The sequence below is a fragment of the Tigriopus californicus genome, chromosome 5 (assembly GCF_007210705.1).
Source record: "Tigriopus californicus strain San Diego chromosome 5, Tcal_SD_v2.1, whole genome shotgun sequence".
In the NCBI taxonomy this organism is placed as follows: Eukaryota; Metazoa; Arthropoda; class Copepoda; order Harpacticoida; family Harpacticidae; genus Tigriopus; species Tigriopus californicus.
The window spans coordinates 2,250,219-2,270,164 of NC_081444.1; the positions used below are offsets into that span (position 1 = coordinate 2,250,219).

The 19,946-nt window shown below is 42.3% G+C and overlaps 3 protein-coding genes across 5 annotated transcripts; 1 reads left to right on the forward strand and 2 right to left on the reverse strand.

The window, feature by feature from the left end:
- Positions 1–307: 307 nt before the first annotated feature.
- On the reverse strand, positions 308–5,026 carry LOC131880607 (fatty-acid amide hydrolase 2-like). The gene is made up of 7 exons (XM_059227273.1): positions 4,703–5,026; positions 3,544–4,099; positions 2,842–3,002; positions 1,741–1,993; positions 1,423–1,619; positions 544–726; positions 308–479 (listed from the first exon to the last, which is right to left on the reverse strand). The coding sequence occupies exons 1-7, from the start codon at positions 4,901–4,903 to the stop codon at positions 366–368; spliced, it is 1,665 nt and encodes a 554-aa protein (XP_059083256.1). The 5' UTR covers positions 4,904–5,026; the 3' UTR covers positions 308–365.
- Positions 5,027–5,536: 510 nt separating this feature from the next.
- On the forward strand, positions 5,537–7,631 carry LOC131880921 (sperm-associated antigen 7 homolog). 3 transcript variants are annotated; one of them, XM_059227653.1, is made up of 2 exons: positions 5,537–5,651; positions 6,827–7,631. In XM_059227653.1, the coding sequence occupies exon 2, from the start codon at positions 6,867–6,869 to the stop codon at positions 7,539–7,541; it is 675 nt and encodes a 224-aa protein (XP_059083636.1). In that variant the 5' UTR covers positions 5,537–5,651; positions 6,827–6,866; the 3' UTR covers positions 7,542–7,631. The 3 variants fall into 3 exon arrangements, with proteins under 3 accessions (XP_059083636.1, XP_059083637.1, XP_059083635.1); XM_059227654.1 differs by lacking the exon at positions 5,537–5,651 and adding an exon at positions 5,789–5,803; XM_059227652.1 differs by lacking the exon at positions 5,537–5,651 and adding an exon at positions 6,127–6,355.
- Positions 7,611–15,279, reverse strand: LOC131880920 (carbohydrate sulfotransferase 1-like). Its single transcript, XM_059227651.1, has 2 exons — positions 14,211–15,279; positions 7,611–7,874 (listed from the first exon to the last, which is right to left on the reverse strand). The coding sequence occupies exons 1-2, from the start codon at positions 15,249–15,251 to the stop codon at positions 7,611–7,613; spliced, it is 1,305 nt and encodes a 434-aa protein (XP_059083634.1). The 5' UTR covers positions 15,252–15,279.
- Between the last annotated feature and the right edge of the window lie 4,667 nt (positions 15,280–19,946).

The window sequence follows — 19,946 nt, forward strand, 5'->3', positions numbered from 1 at the left end:
GAAGAGAGGTGGTCGCCACATCGCTGTAATGGTTTATATGTAACCTCAGTCACATATCGTTTTATCCATGGAACCTTTATGATTCAAGATAGATGTAAGGAAAGCATTGCTTAGAGTACAATCTGCATTCAGGGTTAACTTCAGTTCAGTCATGCTTATTTGACTCATAAACGTGAGTCAATTTCGAGACACTCACGGAAAAGTTTGTCCCAAGTTTGGGCTATTTCTCGTTCTCGCTTTCTCGAGTATGCAACCCTGGTTCCAGGGATCCATTTCAATCGAACATCAGAAAATCAGAGGAACCATGTCAGAAGAAATAGGTCTTCATTTATATATATATCGCATTACAACTGAGTCAGTCATAGCTAATAAAATAAGTTGGACGTATCCCGAAATGGAGGAATCCACCCTCCAAACGGACGTTCCAGAGCATTTGCCACAGCCAATGTGAGGCGATCATTGAAGGGGCCCGCCACAACCTGAAATAATCAGCTTTGAATGGTTTCAAAACAAAAGGGGGAACCTTTTCCCATGAATTCTCACTTGAATGCTGAGTGGAAGGTTTTCGGAATTGAGTCCCAATGGAACAGTCGTAGCAGGAAACCCGAGGGCATTGAAGATGCCACTGTAGATGAAGTTGAACGGCTTCGAGTACGATTGAAAGTGATACGGAGCGGTCGTTGGATGGGCTGGACACAATAGCACTCCATTTGTTCCCAAGATATCCTAAAGTAACAAGAGTAAAGGCGGCCGTCGTTCAGTTTTGATAACAATTAGATATGGACTTTTTAAAATTAGCTCATTTGATATTACATTTTAGCGCCTCAATTTTTGAGTCTATGACTGAGGATCGTAGGATAACCCAAGCAGATTTTGAATGTTTATCAATTAGAAGCCCAGGTTCCTTGGACTTTCTAGGGTTTTCCCAAGTTTTCCTAGTAGATGCACAATTTTAGTGATTTAGTTTAGTGCAACTGTAGTTTGATTTGTTGTTGACGTGAAAGTCCCTTAACAATCGGGTGGATGTGGGACAAGAAAACGTTTTGGAATCGGATCAATTTGAATATTTTGAAGCCTCTCACAATACCAGATCATCAAGTGAAAGACATCCACGTCAACCGGCTTTTAGAATACGGGCCCGTGAGAACTGTTTTTTTTTTCGTGCGAGTAATGAAGTATTGGAATTCTTTACCACTTCACATTAGGTGTTCTGAATCAGTGCGAAACTTGAAGGCCTCTCTCTCTCCGTCATTCTGAAGGAACACTTTTGTCATTTAGAGGAGGAATTATTTATACGATTGTTCCCACTTGGCGTTCGCTTTAATCTTACTTATATTTTCTTTCCCATACTCTATATATTCATAGCAAGATGATTTGAGTGGAATAAACAATAAACAACAACGAAAAAAAAAACGTGTTTACCATAAGCTCTCGTTTCAAGGAATCGCGATTAGATGTTCCTTGGGGGTCACCTTTTTTGGATCTCAGCGGCATCAAGCTCGTGGTCCAAAGCATTCCTTGGGAAACTCGATTCATAGAGGCGTTGACTAGATTGGGGAAAATATGTCCTCCCCGACCGATGATCCAACGCGACCACTCTTTCACAATGGATATTGAACCTGCGACGTACAAGAAAATCCTCACAGGATGTTTGACATAAGGGTGTAAATCAGCCTTCGCCTTCAGCACTCATTACTGACTGACCAGGAACGTCACATAATGGATCATGTAATCCCTCACCTTGGTTATTGCTTAAGCTCTGACAAATGGATAATGGTGATTCACACGAGTCTTGGACTAATGCATGAGTAAAAATTGAGATGGATTGGCGGAATCTCGGCAGTTTCAGTCGCTGAACCTGGACCCCAAAGTTGTCCTCCAAGAAATCAATGACACGAAATAGGGCTTGACGAACTTCCGGAGCCACAGGACTGACCAAATTTGAACCAATGCTCTCGTCCACGTAGAAGAATTTCAACTGAGTCAAATACACCTGAAAACATTTTTGGTGTGTTTTCCGATCTTGGACAAAGAGCGAAATATATCCTTCCGATCCAAAGAGAATGAGCCACTTTTTAATTTATAACATGTCGACATAGGAAGGATTTTCTTGGACGTGTCACTCGATTGATAGGTATGGTTCAAATCAATTGGTAATTTGGTCAAAGCAAATGTTCCAATTTGATGGGAATAAATATGCATGTCTGCCTTTTTTCGCTCCTCATGAACTTTGAGAAAATAAGGGAAGGAACGAAATTGTGAGCTACTTTTGATGCTTCCTTAAAGAGTTTCTCGCCAATCAAAGATTTATTTGACATAATTGAAGCAAGTGTTTTTCATCTCGAGGGATTCGATCAATAGTCATATCCCGAGCCTAGTTTCAAGAATTATAATGATAACATTTTGGCCGCCTGAAGACAACCCCAAACATCCCAGATTTACGTCCTTGGCCAGGTATGTTCTTGAGGAATTCGCCGTTCTATCTATCTCCAATTTCGAATGGTTTGAGGATGGATACCGAAAGCCTCGCCAATCTCTCTCGCTCTCCTGGTGGCCTTCAGTAGGCTCATATCTCACCTTGGCTCTGACTTCAAACCTGAGCTCCCCGACATTTTATGACATGAACTTTCCCTGGACATTATCTTCAGGTGGCCAAATCAGCGGAGGGTTGCCCCTATCTTCTTTAGGCTAAATAGGGATCATTTATGATGTGACAATTGTTCTCTTTTGTAATAACCCATTGGTATAATTCTTTTGGTTCAAAACCCCCTTGTGAATCATGGGAAGGCACCCAAAAAGGTGCATGAGAATTAAAAAAAATGTTCAGGGTCGAAATTTCACCTCTTGATCCAAACGAAGTTTATCGGCTTTCGAGCCCATGAGAACTCGCAAAATGGGAACCAAATCCTCCACATTCCTGGACATGGGGCCGGCGACTTGCAATTGCGATACATAACTCGCTGGAGGATCCACGATGTCGGCACCCCTAAGACACATCAGACCTGAACAGAGTATAAATGCATTCATAAGGCATAATAAATAGAGCGTTGACATTGTAACAGGTTTGAATCTTATTTAAGGCAAGCCGATAAGCTTTTGAGCAAAAATATTACAACAACCGTGTATTCAAGGCCTAACCAGATCAGCCCAGTTTAACTCATTGGCCCACGATCAAATTCAATTGCAAATTTACCAGACATACGCACACGATAGAATTTTCATGTACCCGCGCTATGTCATACCATTTTCATCGATCCAGAGATCCATGGATGGGATGGATCCGTATCAAAATCAATGCCCGTTAAAATCTTTCAAAACTTTAATGTACCTGGTGATGATCGGGTTCTTATATATTTATGTATTAATAATTATAATAATTTAAATATAATAATAATAATAATAATAATAAGTATATCAAAAAGAAACCCCTCGCGTGTTAATCCTCATAACCCGACCGATCAGGCTACTTAAGATTAATTATGCCCACGTGTCAAAATGGAATTCATAAAAATTCGGCTTCCAATCCATCACTTGCCAACTTACCCGGGGTAGCTTTGTGGCCAAAGAGCCCGCAAAATGCGGCCGGCGTGCGGATGGATCCGCCTGTATCAGTACCAATACTGATCGGAATCCCGCAGGCGGCTTGCAAAGCCGCCTCACCTCCGCTAGATCCACCCGGACTACGGGTTGTGTCATACGGGTTACAACTGGTCCCATAGACATAATTGGACGAATCCCACCACAGACCCAGTTCCGAGACGTTGCTCACGCACAAAGGAATGGCACCCGCTTGCCGCAGAGCCCGGGTCATATCCGAATCCGAAGGGGCGACGTAATCGGCCCGTGCCGTTAAACCGTAGCTCTGATGCAGCCCTTGCACGCGTACACCTTCTTTGACGCTGAACGGCACACCCAAGAAGGGCGTGGTCTCGGCCAGGTGAACCCCAGTGGGCTCTGAGTCCATGGCGGCCAAATCTCGGTCGACTTTTTGAGCCGTGGCTAAGGCTTCGTCGTAGCGTTGGTCGACGACAGCATTGAGCACGGGCTGAATCTCGGCGATGCGTTCGATGCAAGCTCGGACGAGGAATTCGGAGGATATCTGGAACGGGTTTGGAACCTATAGAACCCAGGTCATGCTGACGCTGGACCATTGGGTCAGGAGATAATGGAATTGTGGAACCAATCTTGATGGAGGCAAGTTGATGATAGGAATTGAAAATTGCCGCTCATGGTCGAATATCATTTTGGATGTATAAGGATTCATGGACAAGCCTTCGAGACCTCTAGGGGTCTCTACATGGTTCAAACATGGACAATATCAGCATCAATAATATATAGGCCGTGTCACTTGGTTGTTCATACAGAATAAACGTGTCCAATTGGGCATGGAGTTTAGACCCTTTATTTTCAGCCTCATTGGAATTGAACTGATGGCCAACAGATCAATTGCGGCCTCAGATGGGGGCTCAAGCTTTGTTTGCCCTATGAAATGATGTCAAAAATCAGCAATCCTAATCATCCCGGAAATCCCTTTTTTATTATTTGTTCTTAGCTATTCATCAAGTTCATTTCCGAATTTACGAGCCAGCCTGTTCAGGAAATTGCAATATTTGGTAGATGGCTAAGAAAGATCCACCCTAAATAAATCAAGATTACGAGTGGCCACAAGAAAAGGCAATACTGGAATACTGGATGGACGGACCTGTCTGCTTCGTATTTTTTCGGCCAATTGACTCGCCGAGAGCAAAAGAATCTTGTGATTCAACGGAGGTAGCGTTTTCTTGCGTCCGAAATACAGCAAGTGAAAGGTCACGTCCGACACCAAATCCGCCAAAATCCGCAGACAAAACGTCAATTGACGCCAGGTCGCCCGGATGGGGCCTAAGGCTTGATACACCACCATCCCGTGGAGCCCCCAAACGACCACACCGCTGAAATTTACGAAATTTACGAAATTTACACCATGTTCTCACGGCTTAACTAACTCCCGAGTAGTGTTGACTAGCATGGCACCTGAACCACAGGAATATGGACGGCCAGGCTTAGCTCGAGAATGGCCATTGGCCATTGGGCCATTGGGCCATTGGGCCATTGCATCCATCCTTTGTGTTCTTCTGCAGGTGAGACCATCTCTAGGTCACTGCAATAATGTACTTTGATTTTCAGCTCGATTGAATCACTGACTCAAACGTTACACCCCCTCAAAGTTCCCAATGCAAATATGGACAAACTAAAATAGTCCTTTTCTGGTATGCGATGATCAGAAGATAGCCAATTTATTCATTTTGTGCCTGGTTATTATGGACTGCTCCTCGGGAGCATATGTTTTTTTCATTCAGTGTTTTGGTCGTATTGAAAATTAGAATGCCTAACTGTACCAATCTGTAGTTGTATTCATGGCAACATTCAAGAAACACGCAATATCGTGGCTCGGATCCAAAACGAGCATCCAAAACGAGCATCCAAAACGAGCAAACGAGCAAAACTTAGCCTTACTGTCCGTACTCCAGTGGTTCATGTGAGAATGAACAGCTGATCCCATGTGGGCCCAAGAGTTGTCCAGCCAGTTTCAAGTACTTTTTAGTGTTCACTGTGCAGCCACCTATGCCTGTCTGACGTCATCACCCTTGGGGGGCCAATCTATGTTTGTTGTTAGTGGCCCATTTTGGAAGCAGATCTGGGCGTTGTTTATCCGCTGATATGATTGCCAATATATTACTATAGCTTACTTTAGATATTTAGTAGCTTAACTTTGATTTGTGTTCGCAGTTTGGCCTGGTGGTTCAAGAATCACAGGTCACAGGTGGGCAGTGTGTGTAGAATGATTCAACTCAATGACAATTGCCAGTGATCAAGATTGACTATTTAACGCACTAATAGTTGAGCCTTGAAATCTAATTCCATCAACAATCAATTTCCCTGGCATTCATTTTTGATTCAATTCATATTTTGCCCAATCAGATCTACGGTGGATGTGTCAAGTCCAAAGGCCATATTTAACTCCATACTGCTCTTCTTGGAGGCCATTTTGTTGAGAGTAATCCTTCTGATAAGAATTCTTACGATTCATCGCAGACTTTGTTGGGATTTGCAGATAGCAAAAGCTGAAGACGCCTATTTCGTTTTGGTTTTGCCGCGTTTTCCACAGCTGATACGTACAAAATAAAAAGTTTTGTTTGTGGACAGCTGATATCGGGGTTCGAGTGACCTTTCTTTTGTCTTCGATCACTCACATTGAAGTCTTGTTGTTTGCGATGCGATCAAGGACGAATCCCAATCCCATTGGAATCGTATCTACCTCTCTCATGAGCTAATATAGAAATATCTATTCAGATTTCCGACTCTACCTCGATCAGTAAGTTGTTACCAACTCAAAACAACAACCTCGTGGGGTAAATTTTAAGTTGCCTGCGTCAAATCGGTTGTCCCATTACATCTGATGCGAAATATTAGAAGAAAAAAACTTGAGATCATAGTTGATTTGTTCAAGTTTACTTTAAGGAGCTGCTTAGAAATGTTTACCCCGGTTTATTAGCAAGATGTTGCTTGATTGTGCAATACATATAACTGTTCGTTCGTTCGTTGATCACCCATGAGTAACTTGGCTTATCTTGGGGTTGATAATAGTTGAAAAGTATGTATATGCTTGCCTTTAATTTCTTCTAAAATGATCAAAATATAACTAGTATTCAAAAGAGACCTTCAGGCTCCTATTTTCCGAATGATTGATTGACAAGAAATGGACTTGCATTTGAAATGCTTCCTTCTCACCTCATTTCCTTGTTGCTAGTTAGATTTGAAAGGTATCAATTGATCTCTTCCCTAGATCCTTTCCCAATCCTCAGAACACCAAAATCCCACTCAACATGGATCTCCTCAATTCGATCATGAGCAAAATGGATAAACCTCCAGTGATGACCGATCAGGAGAAGGAGAAGCGGAAAAAGGCCAAGGAAATGGCCAAGAAGATGGAAGAGAAGCACAAAAAGGCCACGCATGAGTTCCGCAACAAAATAGAAAAGGTGATCGAAGCCTTTGTCGAAGACAGCCAAGCCCACAACCACACATTTGCCCCCATGGAGAAGGTCCAAAGGTCCATAGTTCACGACGTAGCGGAAACTGCGGGTTTGGTTACCTACTCATTCGGAGAAGAGGATGTGGATCGGCATCTCGTCATCTGGAAGAAGGACTTCCAACCCAATGAAGATGAGCTCACATGTCGAAGGGCGGGACAGGTCTGGGATCCCGAGACGTATTATCAGCAAAAGCAAGAGGCCGAGCAACATGCCCTCAAAGAGGAGATCGAGGCTCGGAAGCGTCAAAAGCAAAAAGTCGTGCCCAAGGGCAACTATCACGCCAAATATGAACACATCATTGGGAATGACACCATGGCATTACAGCGAACTGAACTTAAGAAGTCCTATGGAATGGTGTCATCTGACCAGAAGAAAGACCGTCGAACCGTGGAGGACATACAGGCAGAGCTACGGGCGAAAAAGCGGATGAAATTGGACACGCAGAGTGAAGATTCCTCGAAATAGTTTGATTGTGTGGCAGCTAGAACGCAGCAACGGATTGATTTTTTTGTGCTTTTTGTGATAGGAATGAATTTAGTAAATTTGATCCATGAGCTTGATGTTTGGATTATGTAGGACTCCTATGGATGGCACCAATTTGTATCCCATGCGATTCATGCCTGAGGCGCAGAGTTGTTGCGTTTGGTTCAAAGCCTCGGATTTGATCGTGGATCGCCATTCGAAAGTGTGGGATTTAGTGTTCCGAAATGTCCCATGAGAATGTTTCAGGGACATATCATGACCTTTTCTTGCACGAAATTGGGGTAAATTGGTGTGGTTTTGGATGTAACTGATGATCTGGAAAAAAAAGATTGGCATTGAGAAATCTTGAATGCCGCTCAATAATGCTCACACATAAGAAGTTGGCAATTGTTTTCCAAAAGATTGCAGCAATGTTTTTTTTTTACGAGTTTCTTTTCACTTCTCAACCTGATATTTGGTGAGTACAATGCCAAAATAGGCTAATGTCGTGGCCCCCCATCTGCTGGACAGATATTTGTTCTTTACTTTGAGGAGGGCCTCATTTTCGGGACGTTCTAAGATTGGGATGAATTGCAGAGTGATGGACCATGTGTGGTTGCTTCAATATCAATTCAATATGTATCATTCCCGTAGACAATGCCACACAGGATTTCAAGCATTGAACCCAATATATCGGTGTGAATATGGTATGATAATCTTTTGAGAATACTAATACAGGCAACCCGTTGCTGAAGGACAGGCTCAGATTTATGTGGGTGGGCGCTCCAAGTCAAGAAGTGTAGCTGACGGTGGCCTTAGCAAGGGCCACCTGGCGATTCCTTTATAATAACTAGACCTCGAAAAAATAAGTTGCCTTTTTAGCCGAAACAAATTATTGAAAATTTGAGAAAAAAGTAAAGAAAACACGAAAAAAAAGTTGCCAAAGACTCGAAAAAAGTTGTGAAAAGGTGCAAAAAGGTGTAGATATGCAAAAACAAGGTGCAATATTGTTGCAAAAAGAATTATTGCAATGGGAAGGAGGTCGTTTTTCCCACCGCTACAATTAGCCTCCTAGCTGTATTTTAATTTATTTTACAAAAAAATTATGTTACAAAATTTAGATACCATACTTTATTAACAAAGCTATCCATTAAGTTAGTTACAAAGTTCCATGTTTTTCGTGCAATGTTCGACATTAGGACACGTTTTCAATTGATATAGATGTCATATGGTAAGGAATTGACTCTCTTCTGGAGCCTACTGTTTTTGTCCACAAAATATTTTTGGAACGAATCCAACCCATGACGGTCTGCAGATATAGCTCAACTGGAAGCTCCCTTTTCTTGCAGACTTTCCCAAACTAAAAAAATGAGTTGAATTTGATATTCAAACTCTTTGGTAGACCGAAACTTGTATAAAGTTTAAGTTGGAACGGCTAGACAAACAATATATCTTTCATTTTACTCATACCGGAGATTTCATTCTTTGTAGCGGCACGTAATTTTGGCTAAGGATTTAATCCTTCATCTGGTCATGCTCATAAAAGCAAGTTTAAAAGGAAGCAGATGAGGACCCAAGTGACAACAAAAAGGCAATAGGTCCTAAAATTTGAAAATTAGCAAAAAAAAGTCCAAAAAGAGTCGAGAGAGTGGAAAAATGTCTTAAATAGTTTTTAATAAATTGGAAATTTGGCTCAAAAATGTTATTTCCACAGAAAAGGCCAAAAGAAATTTTGAAAAAGGTTTTCCAGTTTTTGACGTTTTTTCAAAGGTTTTTTTTTAATCTTTTATTTATGATTTTTTATTGCATATTACTTTATTATATGAAAATATATTTTTGTTAAAATGGTTTTGTTTCTTTGACTTGATTTGATTTGAATGTATTTATAAGTACAAGTACTTTTTAAGGTGAGGTCATCTTTGGAACATGGTACACATATCAGGCTTTGACTAGTGCATGAAAATGGAAACAACATATCACAGGGGATAACTGGGCAGCGACTGATTGATGGCGGATTTGAAAGAGCTAATTTTTTTATCAGTTCGAGATTCAACGGGGAGAGCATTTTACAGTCTGACAGCATTAGTAGAAAAATGATTGCCCCGCGCAGGAGGCCGAAGGTCACGTCGGACTGTACTTCTAGTGGCTATGGGGGGACCAACCACAGGCAGAAAAGACTTATCTGTTCCTTTCGTTCCATCATTGAGAATCTTCCAAACTTCCACCAAAGAGCTCTGAATTGCTATTTGGTTCAATGAATGGATGCCATTGTGCATCTCATTTTGAAATGAGAGATATGTTGATTGATTGCTTAGATTCAGGGCTTATTGTGTCGAAGTGAACGCGATGAAGGGTCGTAAAGAACTGCTGTATTTCGGCTAGAAATCGTACAAAGAAAATGAGAGCAAGCGGACGAGTGCGCGGTAATTGTACTAGGGATACACTATCCTTCCGGGGTGTTTTTTTAAATTGAAAGCAGTATATATCAACTTAGATAGGACACAATTCAGAGTAATGGTTGATCGAAGAACTGACAAAAATCGCGTGAAAAAGAGCTAGGCGGGGAGAGATGATTGCATTTGACATAGCGACAATAAAGAAATAAAGCCTTTGAACCAATCAGTACGAGACAACCCAGAACTATAATGACGTCAATGACCCATAAAGGGTATGAAGTCGAAACGGTAAATGGGGATCATGGACAAGTTGAAGTGCGAGAAGATGGATTCGGGTATCAGTTTTGGGGGAAAGATGAGATCGGCACGGTTAAGATCTGGCTCAGTCAGATGCACGACCATTTCATCACAAAGAACGATATCCGCATTCTGCTTGACTGAAAGTCGACAATGACCCCAGGTAGGTGGATTTGGAGAGTTCAACATCCACCTCGAGTGGATTATCAACAATGGTGAACCCGATGCCACTGGAGGAGAAGGAGAGAAGAGTCCTTGCCCATGATAGGGAAATTCAGGCAGTAAATTGTAGAAATGCAGGTAAATGGAGAAGAGGCCGTCAGGGGAAGGTGGGGGAACCTGAAGGCCCATACCTTGACGGCAGATGACGAACCCGCGGGAATGACTGAGATCTCGGCAGTGACCATCGACGCTTGTGCCCATCTTGTATTATCAAAGAAGAGGTGGTTGGAATTTGAATCCTAGTACATGCTGTGAAGGTGCTGAAAGACGGTGCCAAGGATAACATTTGACTGCTGATTGGTAACCGCGACAAAGTAGTGTAGAACAGTTCGACCAAGAACTGTGACAGGGAGTTAGTAGAGGCTCTTAACTGAGAGGAAGGAGCCTGCAGGGCCACTCAGAAGAGGCGGAGGTCAAGGGTCTTTAGCTGGGCGAAGATGAAGAGGGACGAGACGAAAAGCCTTTTCACTGACAAGGGAAAATTGTGAGGTGTGAATGGTGAGGTGAGGGAAGCGATGACAGAGGCATGCAAACAGGTGAAAGACTGACTAAGGGGAGATACTAAGGGAGATACATGCGACCCTACACTCAGTTTCCCGAGTAGTAGGCTGAGAACAGAGATTCAGACGAGGGAGGCAAGGACGGGAATGCCACTGGAACTGGAGGAGCCAATGAAGCCAAAACGACGGAGGAAGCGTTCGCTGACATGGAGACCCCTTGCTTTTCTCCTCCTTTGAGAGCTTTTCATAAGTCTCTCTGGTCAGGAATGCATCATGGATAGTGGGACAAAATTTGCCCTCTGCCCGTTCCTTTTTGCGCTGGTCACATTCAGTGGAATAGTGACCTTGGACCAGGCAAAAGTAGCACTTCACCTGAGACCTGTCGTGGATTTTATTTTTCAAACTACCGCGATTGCCGGAATTGCCAGAGTTGGGATTTGCACAAGCAGCCACAGTGGATGTCCGCATCGAAGATTGAAGCGACGCTACGGAAGAGGCCACCTGGGCCACCTGGGACTCAAGGGACGAGGCCTCTTCAAATGGAGGAAGTGCAACGGCCGAAACGAAGTGGGACTGTCCACACTTCCGTTGCTCAGAAACGTCTACACGCTGAATGACTTGCAGCATGTTGGACATTTTGTGAGCTCCTGCCAGGGTCACTTCTTTGATAAGATGGTTGCGAAGTCCCAGCAGAAAAAAGTTGTCTTGGAAGAACTCCGTAGCCTTCTCGCGGCCGTGGAGCAGGCCCTCTTGATAGCCGGCAAGAAAGTCCGCTGTTTGCCGAGAATGGGAAGCCACACAGTCCTCCTCCAAGTTTCCTGTAAATTTTCGCATTCCAAGGCAAAGATGATTGCGGAATTGAGCCGCAAGTTCCACCTGGGACTGCTTAAAAGACTTCAAAATGCAAACAGGCTTGAAAGCGGCGAGGGGAGGGGAAAATTCCTTCACCAGAGCTGTCTTGAAGCCATCCCACGTTGACACATCGTTTTGACCCAGTTCACACTGGTACCAGTCATCCGCGGGAGAAGAGGGGACGAGGCTTAGGATCGCCTGCTGTAACAGGACCTCATTGTTCCATCTGACCTCGTCCTTTACGCTTTCACAACGTTGAATCCAGTTTAAGGCTTCCCACACCTCGGTACACGTGCCAGACGCCGTTTTGTACTGAGTTGCCACTGGGTGTCCTGAACATTTGGGGATCTGAACCACTGTTTTGGCCACTGTGCGCACATCATCGTTGGCATTGTCCGGAGTTTCAGCCATGATGTCAGAGGGACTGATCAGCTCACTTTCTGGCACTGTTGGAAGACGGGGTGAGGTCAAAGTATTTCGTTCTGGAGTACCGACAAAGCCCGAGGGATACACTAAATTGAGTAAGGGCGTTACTTGTAACACATTACTTTTTCACGTTACCGGTAATACATGTCAGCAAAAGTAACGGAATCGGTAACAGAACGGTTTTTCAGCCCTCCCGTTACCGTTACTCTCCTCTTTAACAAGAGCAAAAAACATGAAAAGGTTTCTATTGTAATAAAAAGAAAGTTGTACAGGGTGCGTTAGAAGTTTGCTTCTATCAAGTCCAAAGTCAGAAGTCTGATTCTATCAAGTCAGAAGTCAGAAGTCTGATTCTATCAAGAAAGTCCTTGAGACAATTCAGCCAATTCTCATGTATAATGTTGCATGCCACAATAGAGAGACATTCCTTAGCATTTCAGAGCTGCCACCAGAACGGAGGGAGTCACATTGAAGAATCTTTTTGCATTTTGTTAAATGTTCTTGAAACTCAATTCTCCAAAAATTAAGTATTGTATAATACCCTTTCTAGACCTGGCGATTCTATACTTTTCGGATTGCAGAACTTGATACGCACCCTGTAAGTAAAAGACTGCTGAAAGATATAAAGCATGTGCAGTGGCGCAAGAAACGTCAAGAAGCAGGGAAAGTTGCACACAAAAATGTAAAATTACTAATTTAAGTCGATATGCTCAAGAACGTATTTTGATATTGGTATTGCGTGTCAAAGTAGAAAAAGCGGGGAAATATCTCGCGAGGGAACAAAAATGAGAACCGAAAAAAAATACAATATATGATATGGCACGGCCTGCAATTGTGGAAAACTTGCCTTATGTTAACTAATATCAGATCATAAGAAGAAAGATGAAAACATTATTTGCCAATATGTCTAAGCAAAGACAGAAAGATTTAAACCAAAGAACCTTTAAACCCTAAAATCCTCAAATTATTTTATCCTTGTACTCCTATCCTTGTATATTCGTCATTTGTTCCACTTTATACTTGCAACATATTTAGAAGAAGAAAAAATCGTATAAAAGGAGATTTTTTGCCCCCAGCTTCCTCCAAAAGTAATGGTAACGTGTTGCTTTTTCTAAAAATGTAAGGGTAACGGTGTAGATAACTAGTTTCAAGATATTTTCATTTTTATATGGTCTACAACTCTGAAGCCAGCCCTCAAGCTACGTAAACTTTTAACTTATTTCCGTTGTAGACAAATCAGCATGAAGAAGTACCCTTTTAAGTTTTATTTCTTTTACAGATAGCGCTACACGTAAATTTCCGTAGAAAAAGAGGTGCTTATCATCTGGCTAAACCAATGGTAGACTTTGAAATTTTTACATAAAGCCTTCAATAGCCTTCAGGGAGCCCAACTGAAACAAACAAAGACTTATTCACGGCCAGGTTCAAAGGAAATTCTTTCTTCTTCAACCCTGAATGGATCAAAAAATGTCACACTTGCTTAGTATATGGCCTCCAGGACAATTTTCATTAAACGATTTGCATGATTTACCCGCCGCCGAATTTTGTAAGTTTGAAATCATCTACCTTCACTCAAATGTCCAAACAATCCACGAAGGTTTACGACAAGCCTGAAACCGGCCATGTAAAACCCATAAACCACTTTTGACTCACATAAGAGATCGGTCATATTTTTTTGAGTTTGTTTTCACGGGCTTTTCTCACCGCTTCATGGAATGCAATCCCCAGTACTATTGAAATGAAAAGTTATGATTCGTCTATTTCTAACCTTTTAGTGTTTTTATGATATTTGGTCCCACAACGAATTTGAGTTTGTAGGCCGAGCTTAGTCTTTGAATGTTGGGTTGATCTTGACCGCTAGTTAAAAATTTGTTCTAGTCTGACTTGACTGATGGGGAGAGTCCCATTTGTTCCTTCTTGACACGGTAAAGGTAAAATATTTTTTGATCTGAAAGTTTGAAGATTAATATTTGGAAGAATACCTTTTCAGAGAGAGAAAAATCCAAGAACTCTGACACCCTTTGGACAGTGCGGTAGAGATTTAGAGACATATCTTCATATCGAACAACCATGAAACGCTCGGAAAACTTGGATCTGAATTCGAAAGAACTCTCCACATCTCGGTTATACCGTTCACAGACATGCTGTACATCTGAACACTGAGGCCTTGAACACCAAGGCATTCGTTCCCGAGACGCCACGATCCCTCGGGGATCCCGGATCAAGGAGATCACCTTCAGACCTGGAAGCTTTTTCATTAAGTCTTCAACATTCCTGGTTTCCAATCTGACCGTTTTCATCAATCGGATTGGAAACAATGCGCAGACTTTGCTCAGAAAATCTGAATCCAAGCACAGATCTTCCTCTTTAAAACCAAGAGTCTTCTTACAAATGGGCATCAACCGAGAATTATGTCTCAAGATCCATTTGCTTTCCTTGGAGTATCTGATATCCTGATAATTGCAATTGAAAAGGTGTTCCAAGATGTCCATCTGAGTGGAATTTGTTGCTGCTCTTTGGACGTGTTGTTCAATCAAAGGCTCAAAGAAGTAATAGGACCCGGGGAATTGGTTGAGAAGCTCGCCGAAAAAGGTAGATCCCGATCGCCATGTGGTGAGTATCAATACTTTTCGTGGATTCGCCGACGCGTTTTGGAGCCAAAGATTGGCCACTTCTTGGAGCTCTTGAGCTAAAGTATTCCGAATTTCATTTATTTGTCCTTCCTTCAATTCTTGGAGTGTCTCATTGTCAAGATGAATATAACTTCTTCGAAGCAAAATCATTTTTTCACGGAATTTCTTTAGATTACTGATTTGAGGAGACGAGATTTGAGCAGTACTTGAAAGTGCCTCCCCAATCGAGGGTTTCCACTGAACTGAGGTTTCATTCTTTGGAAGATCTCTTGCTTGGAAAGGCTTATTCTTCAAAGGCTTTGGTGGCACATTGATAAAATCATAAAAGAAGGACATAAAGAAAAAGACTCCAAGCATAAAAAGCACTGCTTTAGAGAGTCTGAGAAACATTTTCAGTTTGGGTGCTGCTTTCCTTGTTCCTTAACACATGATAACTAAACAACAAATCAACAGGAAGAGCTTTCGCCGTAAGCTATTGATTTTGACGTCCATTGGCTTTCATGCAGGGTTCAAGAATAATTTGGCGTCTAGGGGGACCCAAGTCATAGTAGTAAGTACGATAATACTCGTTTCTTGTGCAGAGTAAAACGGTTAACACGTATGCAGTACTGCTGGGAATTGATTGGTCAATCAAGTGAAATTATATTGTTCCTAAGTGACGATTACGATCAAAGTATGTGTAAGTGATACTCTAGAGGGCAAAATCCATTGAATCTACAAATTTCGACCTTTTACTTGTTTTTATTGAATGATATTAAGGAATTGTTGTAATGGGGGTAGCTTATGTTACTACTAATATTTTGTTGAAAAAAATCCTACCCCAAGTGATTGTGTTAATCTGAAACAAACGACAAAATTGTTGGAAAAATTAAAACACTTACAAAAATGGAAAAATGCGAAAAAGTTTTACAAATGCAAAATCAAGTTGCAATATTGCAAAAAGAATTCTTACAATTGGGAAAAGGTTGTTTTTAGCCCCTTCGTCGAACAAAGAGTCATGTAGCCGTTAAGACACCGCATTAGGCAGTCATCAAAGGTGGCATCAGGTGACATCAAAGGAAGGCAGGGATTCGTCGAAAATTGAGTATGCACTTGAGCTCTTGAGGTGACGAAGTTGGAAACAGAAAAAAACCGCGCAAATTCAGAATGTTTGACGAAAAAGCGCGCTTCAGGATCAGTGAAACGTGAAGTTTTAGCCCGCGTCAAAAGACAAAGATGGCGCCAAAATGCTTCTATTTGGAGAAGATGATCAAGAATTTGATTTTGTAATAAACCATTGTAATTCCTTTCAATCTGCATCAGTATACTGATAATCTATCCATTCATGCCTCGCATTCATTTGACTAACCCTACTAATGTCAGGAATAGGGCAGAGGTACAGGGTGACAACTGTATTTTAGAACGGAGAAAACAGTAATTATATAACTAATTGTAGGTAGTACAAAAATTTCATTTCATAACTTAATGATCAGAAGTTCCTATTGTACAAAAAAGTTCACTGCATCATTCGCAATATCCTCCTTTGGCCTTAATTACCACATTCAACCTCTTCCTTGCTGCGCCACAAGATCTACGTATGACTTCTTTATCAAGATCAGCCCATGCAGCCAATAAAGATACCTTGAGGTCCTCCACATTGCTGTAGGTTTTGACACCCACTTTCATATCCAGTATGGACCATATGGCATAGTCCATAACATTAAGATCTGGAGAGGATGGAGGCCACATCTCCTCAGACCAAAATTCGGGGAAAAAATTCTGACACCACTCCTGGACTTTGTTGGCTGTGTGGTTGGGTGCCCCGTCCTGCTGGAAACAGAATGATTGGTCCCAGTGCTGGGATTGGACCCAAGGAAGAATTTTTTCCGTCAACATCTCCAAGTAAAGTGCTTGATTCACTTTTACACCCTCTGGGATGAAGATTAAGGGGGTTTTCTTTCCACATGACGTCACTCCGGCCCAGACCATCACTGAGGCTGGGTGTTGCCTCCAAAATATGGTTTTGTTATTGACAGGAACCTTCTTAATGTCCCTGGCCAAGATTCTGTCATTGTGGCTGTTGTATGCTTGCTCCACGGTGAAAATTTTTTCATCTGTCCAAATGGTACTTTTTTCCGGCCAAGCCTTCATCCAGTCTCGAAGAACTTTGGCTCTGGATAGCCTCTTTGTTACCGTGGCAGCACTCAGCAATTGTCTCTTCTGGAGGTGATATGCCTTCATCTTAAGGTCCTTCCTTATGACCTTTCTCATACTTTCTCGACCCACTCCACCTTCTGAGGCCAATTTTCGAATTGAGCGTTTTGGATTCCTTCTGATCTTGCTCCGGGTAGCTTCAATTAACTTCCGGGTTCTGATGGACCAAGGTCGTCCTGACTATGGCCTATTTTCCACACTTCCTGTGTCCTTGTATCTTTTTGTGGTGTACCAGGCAGTACTCTTTGTCACCTTCAAGCTGGAAAGGGTCCTAGCAATCTCCTGACAAGTTTTGCCCTCAGAATGAAGGCTGAGGATGGCTTCACGCTTCTCCATTTTCTGCTTTGCAGTTTGAATAGTTCGCCCAATTAAAGACTTTGTTTACTAAAAAATGCTTAGAAATGAAGGTCCAATCATATCATTTCATTAAGTAAGAGCGGAAATTTAAAAAAAAAACATAGTTATAGCTTCCTATCTGCTTTGTGAGAGAAACGATCGGAGTGGTGATCTCGTCCTCCAATCCCGAGGGAGACTGATTGTCTTGTAATTCGCCACTCCTTTGCTGGATATTCATTAAAAGGGGAAGAAGGAAAATGCGTCCACTTACAATGTCTCAAAGGACTGGGGCAGCCATTCACGGTGCAATTTGGCCCCTTACACATCTTTTGGTGTTCATAACTGAATGGCTCTAAGAACGCGTACAAAGCTTGCGATTCTTGCGTATTTCTTTGACGTCCTCGCGTTTCATTTTCTGCATCATAAAGCAACTGAGTGGACAATGTCCGGGCTTATTGCAAAAAACGCAAGGTTCCTCCCGACTTGATAGAAAAGTGGCTAGTGCCGACCCTTTACCAAGTTTTGGGTAATCATGGACTTTAGGGGACCTGAAAAGCGAGGGCGCTCGGCTGTGCAGCACTAAAGCTAGAGAACAATACCTTTAGCCTCCCTTTCCACATGAGTCTTTCATCATGGAGTCTAATGACAATGCCATTCTGGGGCATCTAGTCAGTCTTAGCTACTCATTACTCTGTCAGGGTGACCTAAAATTTTGTAAATAATGTCTTTTTAACACTTTGAGCTTTATTCAAAAAGGATAAGTATCAGATATGCATGAAATGAAAGCTGAAAAGGCATTCATTTCTCGATGAGCCCATCTCCACTGAAATTCTTCTAAGTAGGAGGGGAAAAGTTCTCGAGAGGTTCCAAATTGCCTCTTCAGCTTTCTTTTCATGCGCATCTACATATTTTCAACATTTTGAGTGTGGATTTCGTGATCATTTGGATCCACAAAATTATCGTCATGAATTATAACTGAATGGGTATATTTCCCGTTTTGAATTTGTTCAATATTGTTGTAAGCCGCCCAACCATCCAAAATTATGAGGCTTCCAGGAAGGATGTGTTCTTGGATCAAGGCTTCAAGAGTGGGTCTACGCCGGTCTGGAACTTGCACCAAAAATGACTCCCGGGTTTCTCTGCAAATTCCCCAAATATCCAGGTGCCAGGATTCAATCGACCTCGATGATATGTATTTACGGTGAAACATGTACGACTCGTCAATCTACCGTGTTTGGAATGAGCGCTCCATCATTGTTGATGGAAATTCTTCCTATTTGTTGAGGATGGCCTGCTATCCACTCTGCACATATATCGCGACAAAAATTGCCCCAATCAGTTTGGGTGTGAGAATCCATTCCACCAGCCTCATTAGCGCAATCCATGACAGGGAAGTCCTTGGCCCAACAATAGACGAATATCAGTATTTTGATGCGGTCCAAATGAAATCCAGAGAAAAATGATGAATAACGAATTGACTTCATTCCACGGCATCTTGGGCACCTCCAAATGAAGGAATCCATCATTTGTTGGGTTATAAGAACTCTTGGCACATTGCAAGGCGCGCAAAAGGACGTGTTGGCCAAGAGCCTTCGTTCCGCCATGAATTCAATGGTCTCGTCCACTGTTGCAGTCACCAAGGTAATCCAGCGGATGGTCCATTGCTCTTCACATACAGGGCGACCACTATGTGTTAGAACGCAAGCTTTGGCAAGCTATAACTATGTTTTTTTTTTTTAAATTTCCGCTCTTACTTAATGAAATGATATGATTGGACCTTCATTTCTAAGCATTTTTTAGTAAACAAAGTCTTTAATTGGGCGAACTATTCAAACTGCAAAGCAGAAAATGGAGAAGCGTGAAGCCATCCTCAGCCTTCATTCTGAGGGCAAAACTTGTCAGGAGATTGCTAGGACCCTTTCCAGCTTGAAGGTGACAAAGAGTACTGCCTGGTACACCACAAAAAGATACAAGGACACAGGAAGTGTGGAAAATAGGCCATAGTCAGGACGACCTTGGTCCATCAAACCCGGAAGTTAATTGAAGCTACCCGGAGCAAGATCAGAAGGAATCCAAAACGCTCAATTCGAAAATTGGCCTCAGAAGGTGGAGTGGGTCGAGAAAGTATGAGAAAGGTCATAAGGAAGGACCTTAAGATGAAGGCATATCACCTCCAGAAGAGACAAATTGCTGAGTGCTGCCACGGTAACAAAGAGGCTATCCAGAGCCAAGTTCTTCGAGACTGGATGAAGGCTTGGCTGGAAAAAAAGTACCATTTGGACAGATGAAAAAATTTTCACCGTGGAGCAAGCATACAACAGCCACAATGACAGAATCTTGGCCAGGGACATTAAGAAGGTTCCTGTCAATAACAAAACCATATTTTGGAGGCAACACCCAGCCTCAGTGATGGTCTGGGCCGGAGTGACGTCATGTGGAAAAGAAACCCCCTTAATCTTCATCCCAGAGGGTGTAAAAGTGAATCAAGCACTTTACTTGGAGATGTTGACGGAAAAAATTCTTCCTTGGGTCCATCCCAGCACTGGGACCAATCAT

Excerpts from the sequence above, each read along its gene's own strand:
- LOC131880607 (XM_059227273.1), bottom strand. The coding sequence starts at position 4,903 with ATGGTGGTGTATCAAGCCTTAGGCCCCATCCGGGCGACCTGGCGTCAA. Across the intron at positions 1,994-2,841 it reads AACTTCGTTTGGATCAAGAG|GTGTATTTGACTCAGTTGAA; the intron begins GTGAAATTTCGA and ends AAATGTTTTCAG. Across the intron at positions 480-543 it reads ACCTTCCACTCAGCATTCAA|GTTGTGGCGGGCCCCTTCAA; the intron begins GTGAGAATTCAT and ends TGATTATTTCAG.
- LOC131880921 (XM_059227653.1), top strand. The coding sequence starts at position 6,867 with ATGGATCTCCTCAATTCGATCATGAGCAAAATGGATAAACCTCCAGTG.
- LOC131880920 (XM_059227651.1), bottom strand. The coding sequence starts at position 15,251 with ATGTTTCTCAGACTCTCTAAAGCAGTGCTTTTTATGCTTGGAGTCTTT. Across the intron at positions 7,875-14,210 it reads ATTTTTCTCTCTCTGAAAAG|ATCATCAGTTACATCCAAAA; the intron begins GTATTCTTCCAA and ends TTTTTTTTCCAG.